The sequence below is a fragment of the Etheostoma spectabile genome, chromosome 8 (genome assembly GCF_008692095.1).
Source record: "Etheostoma spectabile isolate EspeVRDwgs_2016 chromosome 8, UIUC_Espe_1.0, whole genome shotgun sequence".
In the NCBI taxonomy this organism is placed as follows: Eukaryota; Metazoa; Chordata; class Actinopteri; order Perciformes; family Percidae; genus Etheostoma; species Etheostoma spectabile.
In genome coordinates this window covers 17,164,069-17,179,310 of record NC_045740.1, presented here as the reverse complement: position 1 = coordinate 17,179,310, position 15,242 = coordinate 17,164,069, and the positions used below count along the sequence as shown (strand labels likewise).

General features: G+C 43.0%; 1 protein-coding gene across 1 annotated transcript in view; it reads left to right on the top strand.

Annotated features, from left to right (window-relative positions):
- cttnbp2 (cortactin binding protein 2) overlaps positions 1 to 15,242 on the top strand; it is a 96,255-nt gene that overhangs the window by 55,148 nt on the left and 25,865 nt on the right. Inside the window, exons 4-8 of the mRNA XM_032522888.1 lie at positions 688 to 2,104; positions 5,764 to 6,054; positions 10,251 to 10,350; positions 12,360 to 12,510; positions 14,744 to 14,944. Of these exons, the coding sequence (XP_032378779.1) occupies positions 688 to 2,104; positions 5,764 to 6,054; positions 10,251 to 10,350; positions 12,360 to 12,510; positions 14,744 to 14,944 (2,160 nt within the window). The remainder of the gene's footprint in view (positions 1 to 687; positions 2,105 to 5,763; positions 6,055 to 10,250; positions 10,351 to 12,359; positions 12,511 to 14,743; positions 14,945 to 15,242) is intronic.

The window sequence follows — 15,242 nt, the reverse complement described above, 5'->3', positions numbered from 1 at the left end:
GAGCCAGTCCCACAATGAGCTTTCCTTAGTATGTGCCGTTTCTGTCTGTAGCTTTTGAGGAGGCAAGGTGGAGAGGGGGTGTGGCCTTGACCAACTTCCACTTTGCTTGTTTGAAAGCCATAATGTATCTCTCTCCAAATTCTCTGGGCGGGCAAAGACGAGAAAGGGGAGGCGATCTTGCCCTTTATGACCTCATAAGGGGCAAGACTCTGCCCATTTGAGCTTTCATTTTCTAAAAGGCAGTGCAGGATACCCAGGACTCGATTTACACCTATCTCCATTTCTAGCCATTGGAGGACCATAGGCAGGTTGACATATTAATGTTAAAAACCTCAAAGTGGAATTTTCATGCAATGGGAAATTTTTTATGAAAAAAGATTAAAAAAAAACTATCTGATTGCAGCTTCTTTAATGTGAATGCTTTCTAGTTTTTTCACTCTTCTGTGACAGTAAACTGAATATCTTTAAATTGTGGAGTGTGTCATCTTGGGCTTTGGAAAACAAAGATTATCATATTTTCACCATTTCCTGACATGTTATAGACCTAACGTCTAATTGATTAATCAAGAAAAGAATCCACAGATTAATAGACTATAAAAAATAATCTTTGCTTGCCTTAGTGTCTTTGAGAAAACATTGCATCGATCGATGCTACTTTCCATTTACTTTGTGTGTCTTTTCTTCCAGCTGGAGATGGAGAAGCTGCAGCTCCAGAGTCTGGAGCAGGAGCACCGCAAGCTGACAGCGCAGCTGAAGGACGAGCGTGAGAAGAACAAGCACATTGTCATGATGTTGGTGCGCGAGTGCAAGCAGCTTGCCACGCGAGTCGTAGAGGAGTCTCAGCGCTTCGACGAGCTCCAGGCTCGCGTGGACGAGGAGAGCCGCACCTCTGGCCGGCTGCAGGAGGAGCTGAGCACCGAGCGACAGCGCAGCCAACAGATGGAAGCCAAGATGGAAAAGCAGCTGTCGGAGTTTGACACGGAGCGGGAACAGCTGCGGGCCAGGCTGGGCCGCGAGGAGGTCGAGAGCCAGAGTCTGCGGCAGCAGGTGGAGCAGCTCAGGACTGAACAGGGCGATAGGAAGGATGGTGCCGCTAACGCCCAGCCTGCTGCTCCCGCCGGTGCAGAACCTGCTGCTGCCGCCAGCACACCACCCAAACCTAAAGTAGTGATGTCTGTTTCTGTAGCCACAGAGCCCATCAGCTCTCGAACAGCGTCTTGCCAAACGGACCTGCCCCCCACTGAGGTGGAGGGTCCCAAGAAGAACCCCCTCACCATACCTGTCAAACCAACCCCTGCCAACTATGTGGGCCTGAGTCTGCCAAAGACGAGTGGGAGGGGGATCGTCCACAGCAGCTCAGGAGGACTGGCGCAGACAGAGAATGGCTCAGAGGGCCAAGCCCCCCACGGGTTACCTAGTGGAGTCAGCCCCCGTGTCCAGGCGGCCCGCTACAAGTTCCAGGAACAGGACCAAAATGGCACGTCGTCCCAGAGTCCTCCGGCCCGTGATCCGTCCCCCACCAACCGTGACAACTTTGCCGCCAAGCAGCAAGCACGCCACACGGTCACACAGGTCCTTTCGCGCTTCACAAGCCCTCCAGCAGGAGGCGGACCCCTGCGTCCAGGCCTGCCACACTCTGCGTCGGAGGGGGGCCCTTTTCCCGGCCGCCTGGGCCATCCAATTGGCCTCAAGTCGCCCACGGTGGCCAGGATCGACCGGGGAAACCCTCCCCCTATTCCTCCCAAAAAGCCAGGGCTTTCCCAGACCCCTTCTCCTCCTCATCCACCCATCAAGGGGGTGGGGGACAGCAACCGTTCTGGGGCTGGGCTGAAACCAGCCACGCCCCAGCTGCCGCCCAAACCCGCCCTGGACCTGGTCCCAGCCCTGACGGCCTCTCAGGTGGGTGCCTGCTCCCCGGGGCCTGGCCGGGGCCCTCAGCGGCAGCCGGCAGCAGCATGTGCAGAGTGCCCCCCTGTCATCAGCTCTGCCACCACTGTCAGTAGCCCCTCCTCCATAAACCCCCCCTCCAACTCCTCTTCCATTAGTGCTTCATCCTCCCGTAGCCCCCGAGCCTCCGCAGGCAGCCCCCTGGCAACAGCATCAGGTAAAGGGGCTCCTCCATGCTCCACCTCCCTCCAGTTCTCCCCACTGCCTCTTTTCTTCGACTGTCTTTACACGGCGCAAGCTTAGCTTAGCATAGCATAGCATAGCAATCAGGCCACAGGGAAACTGGTATAACCACAGGAATGCAATACAGAATAGCAATTCAGTTTATGTCACTGAATCCCTAAAGTTCCTCTGCATCCTCTTTGTACTTACTCTCCTCCTCTGCCCTTAATATGTCCTCTCTCTGGGCACCTTTCGTCTCCCATGTTGTCACGTTAGCCCTGTCGGTATCAGTGTCAACAGCGGACATTGACATGTCGCTAACATGTGCCTGAATGCTTCTTAGAGACTTAAAGCTTAGCCTTCAGGGTCAGTTGAGGCAAAGCAGACGTTTCCCCTTCTTGCGTATTCAGATTGGTTCGTAGCTCTTCCCAACAGTAACCCCTGTCCTCTCTGAAGCTGATGCCAGAGGCTGCTCTCTCCTCCCCTTCCCTTTTCCATCCTCCAGTAGCATGCCATCACCACTTCTGTACTTTCTGCACTCTTTCTGTTTCAGCTTCCATTAACTTGTCCCACTGGCCTTCTGTATGTAATTTAATTGTTTTGATATAAATGTAGGTATTTATATTTACCTTGCTTGATTGTACCGTGTAGTATGTACAGTTTATTACAACTTCGGTCTTATTTCCGTCGTTTTTTCCATAGTTTCTATCTGTAATAATATTTCACTCAGTTTTATCTCCCACATCTCAGCAAGACAGTTCCTGAGTTTAGGACAGCATCAGCCAGGTGGGGAAAGAAACACGAGCAGCCAGATTGTCAGACCGGTTTTAAACAACCTCTGAGCTTACCCAAACTTATTTAAAAATAAAACCAAAGCTAGAAATGATTGCCCAAACTGTTTGTTGCAAAACTCCATCACAGTTTACAGAATGGCTTTTTCTTGGTCCCTTTTTCCCCACTAACTTCACACACTTACTTTTTTCCTGCGAAAAAGCTGGTTTAGATAATTTGTCTTAACTGATGCTCGCTGCTCATGTTTATTGCCCAGTCTGCTTCTCGTTAGTGATTTTGCTGTTTGCAGGTATAATGAGTGAAACATATAATGATGAAACCTAGAAATGCAAAGCCAAGTTGTAGTAAACTGGAATCATCCTGAAATGTACCTGTGAAATGTGACTGCATTGTGCATTTGCATCGTTTGAAAGTCTTGTTTTTTTGCATGAAGATGTACCCCGATTTGAAAAATATATGGCTGCTCTATTTATTCACATGACCAAGTGCTTTGCAGAGAACAAAAGACCTACAATGATGTAAAAAATATATAAGATATATTTATTACCGCACAGACAAAAGTAGTGTTAACACCAGTGTTGCCATACAGTACCTTTTCAGGTTTTATTTGATTGCAGTAGTTCCCAATTACAATTCTGAATTGATTCAATTTCAAAATAGGTCCACATTGTCACCTGTCAGTAGCCAGATATTTTTTTGTAGCTTTTTGTTCCTGACCTCCACCCACTGACGGACAGCAAGTGCAACGGCTACCGTCATCTATGTTCTTGTGAATCTCTGCTGCACTTTCTCTTCTTCCCCGGTCTCTCTCTTCCGTCTGTGAAACAAGTTTCTGCACTGAAATTCTCCATTCTGCCTTTTTTTTCTTTTTCTCATCTTTATATAAAACCAAAGCTAAAAGTAGCATCTCAAGCTTTTAGCATGTTTAGTTTGTGGTTTTAGCAAACTGTTGTTTTTTTCTGTCCTTTCTTTTATCTGTTTGTTTTGCCTAATCATTTAAAGTAATAATGTATAATTGCAACAGTTTCCAACTGAATAATTTCTATTTGTCCACTGTGTGAATACTGTGGGTGAGTGATTATACTGAAAGACGAATGCTGTCCATCACCTCACGGTTAATCTGATGCAACGACGGACTCTTTTGTCCCGGCTGCAGCGCCCGTCACATGCTGAGACAATCGCACACATTTTATTAGTGTTGTGAGAAAGCTTTGAAATGATGTTATTTTCCAGAGCAGGCAAAATAGTTCAGCATATTCCAAACATTAAACATATGTAGATAGTAAATACAAATGTGATCTATTACCACAGTAAACAATGCATGTGAAAAATAACAAAATGATCTGAAAATTTCAGCAAAACGGTGAAAATCTTACTTTTGTTTTGGGGATGTTTTTTTTTTTCCTGTTCTAACACTTAAAATTGAAAACCTTCACCGGTGTTAGGGAATTCTTTGTCTGTGCATTCATTTATGCCAGTTTACCATAAGAGGAAATTTCCGTTAACCTTTAAACTCTTTCAGACCATCCCGGTGGATTTATCTTTACGTTTTGTACTGCAGCAAAGTATTCAAACTTCTCCTTTCTTTTTCCATCCTAGTGGTGATCCCAAAGTGTCCAAAGATACCAAACATGTCAGGCCGAATTTCACAGAAAACAAGATATCTGGAACAATATATAATCAGCCATAAAAACAATGAATTTTGGCATCTAGGCAAATCTGTTTCCAAATTGACATCATACACAGTGCACAATAGTGTGACATTTTTATTCATTTATAAAAAAAAAAAAACTAAATTTATAAAGGACTTAATGAGGTAATCGGGAGCTTGAAGAGGATTAATAAGAAGGTAACAAGTCTGTTTTATAAGCCACACATTAACAGCAGATCTGAGGGAGGGATAATCTCCCTGGTTGAGCTTTAACCACAGTTGTGCTGGAGGAGTTCCAGCTGAGGCTGAAACAAAACCTCGGTATGTAACTTTACTGTTCTACTTTTTCTTCCCCGTAATCCTCCTGTAATCCTACTGGTATGTTCATAACACAAACCAACCACAACATGGGATTTAGCCAAGAATAGCTCCAGGATACAGCAAGAGAAACCAACTGGGTGGCTTCTTTTTGAGGTTTAATATTTGATTTCGGTAGAACTAGCTGGTTGTGTGTTCAATTAGTTTAACTTTAGTTGTGTAGCTTAGCTAGCTGAAGTTAAGATAGCCTCAGTGGCAGATAGCCTGGATGCTACATAGCTAACCTGCTGTCCTTCAAAATAAAAGCTCTAGCTTTGCCTGTCAGCTAACCTTTTTAGACATTTCTCATTTTGTTTCTTCTTAAATATCACAGTTTGGGACATGGTTTGACATTATTACACTGTATGCATTACATAATATATCATCTTGTTCCAACTCTTCATCAAAGTCTAATTTTATACAAGTTCTTTTTTTTTTCTTTTTTTTATACCTGCACAATTCCATCAAATGGACATTTTTACCTCATTTTATAAACATTTCAGCCAAATTCAGCTTGACATATCGGGCATCTTTGAAACAATGGTATCTCAACTAGATGTTAACATAAAAAATCTGGGGTTTTAAACAATATTTGGCTGCACAACATGAGCTTGTGCTCACTGGAAACATTTATTTAACTACAACTCGTATCCCCTTGCTGCCTGCTGCTCAGACAAAAGAGACTGTACTACAGTATGCGTGGAATTGAAATGTGCTCTCCTTCCCTTCCAACCCGTTCACCTTCTTACACCCTCGCTCTCCCATGTTCAGCACTTCTAGAAGCTTCCTCTTCCTCCTGCTCTCCCTCCACCTAGTTTAACCTGTGCTGCTCCTGCTCCTCCTCCCCCCTGCAGGCTGGTGTCCCTCCGTAGTCTCCCCTCTCAGCGGCGGAGGGCCTGCTGCCCTGGACAGCGGGCGCCCCCTGCTCCCCCAAGCTGCTTCCCAGGGAAATGTCACTTTATTGTCAATGCTGCTTAACCAACCAGACCCGACCACCACTACCACCTCCAACACCATGTCCACCAACACCACCTCTACCACCGCCATGGACAACGAACCCCATCATCTTGACCAAGACCACCACCTCTACCACAACCACAACCACACCTCTGCCTTGTTTGCTGCTGCTCAGAATGGACACACAGGTAACTGGCATTTGATTCGCCAATACTGGCTGGCTGCTTGACATTTAAGGCACAGCAGGTATTTATAAAGCTGGAAATGGACTTTAAGGGGTAGTTCAGCAGTAGACCAGCAACCCGTGTTCGCCGAGGTGAAAAAACTGTTTTTGTCAAAGGAGTCGAGTGACTTTGAAGACGGCAGATATTTCATCTTCAGAAGGGAAAAGTGGTGAAAATATTCTAAATTTACAGCAGCATACACATAAACGATTATAGATTGTTAAAGTCTAAATGTTAAGCTACTACCCCCGTCCACCGCAGAACATTGCTTGGCTTCAGTGTCGTCGGGGTGTGCTGGCTGTCATCTAATGCAGGTAATGCACCGACCATGGAGAAGTAGCTCATACAACCCCACTGGAAAATATCTGAACTATCCCTTTGATCCAGACAGGCCGGGGCTACCACTAATGACAGTGTGGTCATGTTGGGATTTGTTTCCTCAGAATTTGGGCTCTTAAGCAACCTGGGGAAAGGTTCTTAAGTCTACAATAGACTTAAGACTCAATAGACTGAGTATCTTTAAATCTGACTGCTTTTAACAAAAATTAAATAAATTATTCTGCATTTACTATCTGAATTGAGTTCACATTAAAGAGGGATTTAGAACTAAATCTAAATGCTGTATAGCTTCATTTTTGGGGTGTAAAATGTGAAAATGTCCATTTTAGTAATAATTTAAACATTTTATAGACTTTATATTTGGTGGCTGGTCATCATCCTTGGTGAGAAACTTCGAAACTCATGGAGATGGCCCTGAATGCAGTGGATTTTTTTATAAGTGATTGCGACTCGCACAATAATATTTCACAAACTCTTGACTACACAATGTTAAATAACTGTTGGTTAAATAATATGCAAATCAGTCAGTGTGCGGCAGTTGTTTTTCTTTGAACTTTTCTGGCTGCTTCTGTCCAAAGCTCCAATGTGTGTGTTTTATTTTGAAGCGTAGAATTGAATCTGTGTCTTGTAGTTTCGAGTCAGCGGTTGGCTGGATGATTTCAAAGAGTAGTTTTTTTTTGTTGTTTTTTTTAAGATTATTTTTTGGGCATTTTTAGGCCTTTAATGGACAGGACAGCTGAAGTTGAGAAAGGGGAGAGAGAGGGGGAGTGACATGCAGCAAAGGGCCGCAGGCCGGATTCGAACCCGGGCCGGCTGCGTCGAGGAGCAAGCCTCTGGACATGGGCATCCGCACAGACCACTGCGCTATCTGGATGCCCGGCAAAGAGTAGTTTTAAAGGAGAGAGAGACGCTAAAATACAAAGGTTTCACACAGGATTGGTTGTTCCATGAGCGAGGCTGATATAAATGGAACATATAAGACCAAAAGATGAAAGTATGTATAGAAACACACACTCACTCTTCTTCTTGCTTATTTAGCCTTTTCCTTTTACTGCTTTTTGAAGAAGAAAAATTACTCTGCGATTAATAAGAAAGTACATATAGTTTTCTCTTGTTTTCTTTAAACGTATAACCGTTATGTTTGCAAAGTGAAGACCGCATCCATCTGCTCTACGTGTTAAACCGTTCTGTTGTCGGGACTCCTTAGCTCCAGTAAGTACGATGTGTGTTTAGTTCTCTTTGAGGACTTAGAGGCCATGTGAGATTTAGTTATAGTGTTCTCACCTGCACAAGCTGCGTAAAGGCTGAGCTAGGAAGCTTCCCCCTCTGGTCCACAGCGAGTCACAAAGTGGCATTTTAAATAGGACCCTGAAGTAGTTTCTTTTCTCCGGTTTGACTTTGTAAAACTGCATAAATATAAAGATTTATGCTGAGGAGGAGCCAGTTGCTCAGTGGACTTCCTGTTAAAGACAGTGTAGAACGAAGGTTCATATTGATGGGAGAGTGGACACTTAATGCTGCCACAAAGTAGATTTATTTCTGTTTTAGTCGTTAAGTTGGCGCCCTCTTCCAGAGCAAATCACAGTGAGTGATTCAGGTTTGAATATCTTGTGAAACAACCTGTAGAGGGAACATGATTTTGAATGTTCCGGACATCAAACCTGTGACATTTCTGTTTTTGACCAATGTGTCAAAAACAAATTATCCTTTTTTGGCTCTTTTTCTAACGTATTTGACACTTTTTTTTAAATACATGGTCAATAACCGTAATTTAAATGACATAATCCCCATTGGTTTTGTTTAAAAATAAAAACAAATTGTGGATTATTTTTGACTGATTCTTAAGATCACAGTTTATTTAAAAACTGTCCTCAAATGTCTTCTTTTGTCCACAACTCAAAAATAGTCAATTTGCCGTCACAAGACGAGTGAATAAACTAGAAAATATTCACATTTAAGGTGCTGCAATCAAGATAATTGAGAATTTTTGTTCTTTTTGAAAAATGACACAAACCGATTAATCGATTATTAAAATAGTTGGTTCATTTAATAGTTGACAACCGATCAGTTAATCTTTACAGCTCTTCAACAGACAATATGATTGAGATACAACATATTCAGTATACACTAGCTTTGCCGAGCAGCTGGTTGTTGATGTGCTTTTTGCAGCGATCTGAAGATGAAGTGAGAGGACTAAGACCTGGAGCTGATAAACTTGTGTTGTGTTGTTTTAAAGTCTGGGATTGTATGAGAGCTGCGGCTGGTCCCAGTATGTTGGCTGCTGTGAGATGAGAGGGACTGTCATGTCAGGGCTGTGACCACAGCATGGATGTTGACCACATGCTCGTTACCCTGACACACAGGAAGCAGTGCCGTGCATACAGTCGCACACTTAGAATAATTAATGCATGTAGGCCACTTCACACACACAAACACATGTACACACGCTGCGGGTCTATCAGGATCTGCTCCCCTGCTGAGATGTTTAGTAACCTCCAGTTGAGCAGCGATGATCCATGAACACGACTAATGCAGCTGAAGGACACCTGTGCTGAGGGCCTATATAGAAGGCGGGATGTACACACAGAGGACACACACTCGCTGACACACAAACACCTCCCATCAATATTTCATTGTCCTTTTGCTTTTTTCCAATGCTTTCCTTCTCTTCATAACCCTGTTTACCGCTCCTCCTTCACTTCCTTCATTTCCTGAAACAACGATCATCCGTTTCTCCGTTTTTAAACCACACGTAGATGGGTGAGTGTTGGATGTGGGAATATGTGTGTAACAACGGGACCATGAAACGCACATTGTGTAACGAGCAGTAGGAAGCCACTACAACAGACAGGCAACTGTTATAAAACAGCAGTTTGAATATAGATGTTTTGGGGTTGTAGATCTTATATACAGTATATATTTTTCAATTTTCTACATAAAGAAAGAGAACTTGGATGTATTCCATTTAATGCAGAGTTCACTCTGTAGTCATTCTGTACTGTTTTTCTGGTGGCTCTGTAATACCTGATGTGCCGTACAGAGATGAATATGTAGAACTATTTTTGTATTCGTAGATGTCACATGCACTACAGAGAGCTGGTCTCCTGCCCCACTTCTGCTTTGCTCCACTGGCTTTTCATGTCCAGTGTTATTTCTCATAAAAGGTTTCTTTCATCAGTCGTTCTGAAAAGCTGGAACGCTCGTCTGGGGATTTCTGTCCATATTCTAAGATAAATGGGTACTGTACTATTGTACTGGAGAGTTACATCTGGACGGCTTGGCATTTTATTAAAGATAAAAACGCCACTAAAACTCTTGGGAAATGTAGTAGCCGAATGCTAACACAAATATATTGTTGATTCATCTTTGTTGTTTTAAAACGAGGAGGGGCTGAAATTGTCTTTATTTCAGCATATTGGACAGAACAAAGGCAGAACTGTATCATGTTTCATCTTTTCAGAACAGCTAGTGAAATAAACTCTGAGAAAACACGCTCATGAACAGCGGGTGGCACGACTTCCAAATAAATTCATTAATGGCAACGTATTGTATTTAAAAAATAAAAAAAACTTGTTTACCCTGATTTTGGAGGATTATGCCAACAATGCTACTACTACTACTACTGTACCTACTGAAGAGTATCCATGGCAACAGTAAAAGGTGTTTGCTCTGCTGTATACAGTGTACGGTTGTACAGTTTTTAAGTCATTTACACTGACATGTTTTTGCATTTTTAATGATGTTGTAGATTGTAATTGTTGTATTTTAATTCTCTCTGCTCACGGCTGCAGCATCACCCTGTTTCTGTCTCTCTCTGCCAGAGTGTGTGAAGCTGCTGCTGTCTTCGGGATCGCCTGCTGATGTCGCCGATGAAAATGGATTCACACCTTTACACGTTGCTGCCGCCCACGGCCACAGCAGGTGAGCTCCCATGGGTCATCCTCCTGTACGGTAACGCCGCGTTTAATCTCCTTCCAATCGGGCAGAACGATGGATGGTCACGCAACACTTAGTCCAACTCCCAAAGTGGGCAAGTTAGAGAGCCTTGGTCCGCTGCTACCAAAACAACCACCACGGACTGCATTGGTGACCCATTTTCCTGTTCTGTTGGAAGCGTCAGGAAGCATTAGCGTATAAACTATACAACAAAAGATATGTTGTTGAATGCATCCAAGACGACTTAATCTTGGTGGCCGGTTACACTTTTTTTTATTTAGCCTGTTTAGCATTTTGGATCATCGCTGAAAACTGTAAAAAATAAATTACAGTTTTCAGCGATGATCTAGAATCAGGATTTGCTTGGGATGGAGATAGGTTAACATTTTATTTGAGTTTTAGTTTTTAAATTTGTTTAAAATATGTGAAAAATATTCTGCCTTTTTTCAGATTTCGTGTGGTCCTGCTGATTACTCAAGACTCATTTTAAAACCCAGTGTAAGCAGGGTTCATGACCCCCATGGTTGCAGAGACTTGACCTTTCTTTTTTAGTGTGTCACATTGGCCCAACAGTAAATGTTAGTGAATCTATATGTAATGTACTTTCGATAAATGATTCATGGGACCTATTTTTCTGCGAGACGAGCACAGCTGGAACCTGCCATGCGTGTAATACGCCCGCTATACCAATGCTAGTAACTGCGTTTGGTTTCGGAGCCAGCATGTCTGCTCGGTACCGTCACCACACCAGTATCAACTGGTGGCTATGTGGCACACAGTATGGACTGTGAAGCTTTAGGGGGTGTTTTCCCTACAGCTACAATCAGCTCAGCTCAGAGCTTTAACTGGGCAGCTGTCAGTAATGTTTGCAGCTTGATTTCATTTCTGCTGATAGGAAGTTTATCTCTGAGCTCTCATTATAAATTATTAACGACATCTGCTTCTACAGTACACTCAGTTCTGATCACACGTCTTGATCCTGATATATCATACTTACAGCAAGAGAGGCTCTTTGAACTGTAGTGGTGTGTGTGTGTGTTGTGTGTGTGTGTGTGTGTGTGTGTGTGTGTTGTCAGTGTGTGTGTGTGTTGTCAGTGTTTGTTTTTGTGTGTGTGCCAAAAACATGATGCCCAGGACCAGCTGGGGAATGTGCAGTGTTGTAATATCTGATCACAGTGCTATTTATAGATTGGGGATATCCAAAAGGCATTCTGACACACACACCACACACACACACACACACCACACACACACACACACACACCAACACACACAACACACACACACACACACACACACACACACACCACTCTCTAATTTTCAGGAATTGACAGTTTTTCATGTCGTGTTAGCAGACAGGCTCAGTTTTCCTCAATTGATCAGGCTGTGTGTGGTGTGGTGTGTGTGTGTGTGTGTGTGTGTGTGTGTGTGTGTGTGTGTGTGTGTGTGTGTGTGTGTGTGTGTGTGTGTGTGTGTGTGTGTGTGTGTGTGTGTGTGTGGGTGTGTGTGTGTGTTGAGTATATTTCATCTTTGGGTCTATCTCTTTCAATTTGCATGCAGAATAGACAGCAGTCTTTGGCAGATGACCACTTTTTGGCACGACACTGGTAGCCTTTGATCAAAAGAACCAATCAATGAACGCACAAGGGATGTAGCAACTCCCCGCCTCCGCTACTATACTGCGCATGCGGAAGTCATTCACTCACACACATTTACTCAATTTAGAGTAAGATGTGTGCAATCATTGCATGTATGGTGTCATATAAAAATGTGTTATGGAGTCTGAGCTTTTTTTATTTGTCTTTTTTATGGTGGTTTGTGCACAATCGCTGACGCCTTGTATCATTTAGAGGCGGCAACAGTTTTGTTGTCATTACTTAGAATTCCTAATGGTTGCGTCAGAAACGGTGCACTATAGCTTTAACGCCATACATCGTGTTCATTTATGTGGAAGTTGGTATTTCTTTTTCTGATGTCTCTCCCCCTCCCTCCAGCTGTGTGGAGGTGCTGCTGTCTGCAGGAGCTGCTGTGGACTCAGCGGCGGCGGGGGGGCAGACCTCCCTCTTCTTGGCCTGCGAAGCAGGAAGCCTGGACTGTGTCCGGGTCCTCCTGAGCGCCGGAGCCGATCGCTCGTGCACCACCACGGTGAGTCTGCTCCACCATGCTGGCCATTAAACATCAGGAAATTAACTTTGTTGACTTGGTACAGTCAGAAAACATGACATTCCCCCCCGTTGAATAATAAAAGTAGCACTACATTGTGCTTGGGTTCTTGTTTCTAGATTCGATTTTGAGTCATTGATCAAATGTGTTCGACACGTTTTTGGGTGAGTTTTAAGTTTGTAGAGTTTGGAAATTGTAGAGACTCAATTTTACTGTTTTTGTTTAGTGACAACATCTTTGAAATTAGAATTGGTATTGGTAAAAGGTATTACACAGTGAAAAAAACTGGCCTGATTGTTAATAATTTAAGGATAAAATACGGACAATAAATTGGAATAGAGACACAGAAATGTAGCTTTGCATTTAAATGTTTTGGATCTTTGTGCCCTTTGATCAGTCATTGTCCCCCTCTCAAGAAATTTACAATTTCTTTTACTTATACAAAATACATTTTGATGGATATGTGGCATTTGTCACATTTTGCACGTGGCTCGGTGGTTAGAACTGTTGTGTACTGATTTCAAGAATTGGTCCTTTCTGTGTGGAGATTTGTCTCCCCGTGTTGGCGTGGGTTTCTTCTGGGTGCTCCGGTTTCCTTCCACATAAATAAATAAATAAATAAATAAAGAAAGAAAGAAAGACATAGGCCTACATGCTTGCCCTTGATTCAGGCAATGGCATTAAATCTGGGGTTGGTCCCTGCGTGCTGGACTATGGCTGCCCACTGCTCCTAGTTATTATTATTTTTTTTTTAAATCTGTATATTGATCCCCAATGGGGAAATTACAATGTTACAATAGTTAGTTAGAATGGGTTAAATGCAGAAGATACATCCTCGTATGTGTAAAAGTACTTGGCTAATAAATGAAATAGTAGACATTATTACTATACTCTGAGCAAATGTTAGTTAAATAAAATCCCCTATTTGTAATTTTAAGAATGTAAAATGTAATTACTTCATGTTTGTTCCTCGGCATTTTCTCCCATTTTGTCTCCCATCATTGTTTCGCACTTCTCGGGGGGCTCAGTCGTCTAGTTGGTGCAAGCTAATTGATGTATGGGCTTCCCGGGTGTCCATGGTAACCATAGGGGCCATGGAAGCATGTGGTGAGACCGTAGATATTCCGTTACTGTACCTGCTTTTGTTCTACATTTAGCCTGGCTCCCCTGCTGAGCCACAGGAGCTGCCAGAGTCTCTGGAGCATATCTGACCTCTTCTGCACACGTGTATCTTTACACACCTGAAATGTTGAACCGGTGTGTGTTAGGTCAAACGCAATGATTTAACATGGAGGACATCTGAACTTGGGGAAGAGAATACAGTCTGAACCCCTTTTTTTAATTACCCGGCTGGGTAATAAAAAGCTGATTAGCATTTTCTCCCTTTTTTCTATGACCAGAGCCAGTTTTGGTGCCGTTCTTGCCAGACAGCAAGAACAAGACAGCATGTTTATTGTGAAGAGCAGTGATCAGTGTCTCCATGGAGCATAAAACACAACTTTTGTAAGAGTGGAGGCTTTAAATAAAGGTGGACGTCAGCTTAAAGTGGTTTGTTCTGGTCAAGAATTATGGGTATCTTTTCAGTTAAATTCAGTGTGAACTGAAATCATCAAAAGTTGCATTTAGCATTATGTGTGCTTGAATGTGTATGACATATAGCTGAAAAATGTAGTTGGATTGTCGATCAACAGAAAATGAATCAACAATTCTAATTAATATTTATAGCAATATTTTGAGCAAAAATTCATTAGCACTGATGCTTCTAAAGAAAATGTCCTACCGTTCCATTATAGCAAGCTGAGTCTTTCTGGGTTTTGGATTATTGGACGAACAAAACAAAACATTTAAATACGTCAATATTGTGCTCTAGTTAAAAAGAAATCATAGTTTTTATTGATGTTCAATATAGAACATCTGACATTTTATAGACCAAACTCTTAAATCACTTCAGTCAAGAACGTAACTGGCAGACTAATCGATAACGGAAATCAGCATTAGCTAGTTTGAACCTGCATGTGACATCAGTCGACTTGAATTGTTATCAGATGATTGCAAGTACTTCCTCCCTGAAAGACAGCACGAAAAGACAAATCACATGAGTTCTACTTTGCACAAACGGGAATCATTCGAAATATATGAACTTCAGTCCGAGTTTTGTCTTTAGTGAGCAGTCACTGCGTGCACATGGACATAAATCACCTCCTCCTCTCTGCAGGACGGCTGCACGGCTCTCCACGCAACGGTGCGCTCCGGAGACGTGGACACGCTGCGTCTCCTCCTCTGCCACCCGACCCAGGGTGACCCCACTGTGACGCCTGAGCCGCCCCCCACCCTGGCATTGCCTGCTGCCCTGCTGAACCAGGCCAACAGCGACGGCTGGACGGCTGCACACATGGCTGCCGCCCTGGGCCTCAAGGTGGGAATAAGCTGTAAATTTAGAATGAATTACCTGACTATGTTTAATGTAAAAGGGTTTGTAACAGGGTTGTAACTAGGGGTGGGAGTCACCAGACGTTACGATACAATGTTATTGCGATTTTAAAAGTATTGCAATATTCTGCGATGTATTGCCATTTATAACCTTTTTTCCAACTTGTAATTTTTCCCAATTTCAAATGTCGTACCCAAAAGCAAACTTTGTCAACGTCTGTTTTGTCTAAAAAGATACATTACATATCTGTTTGTTCATATCACTTCAATTTTATTGCTGCAAA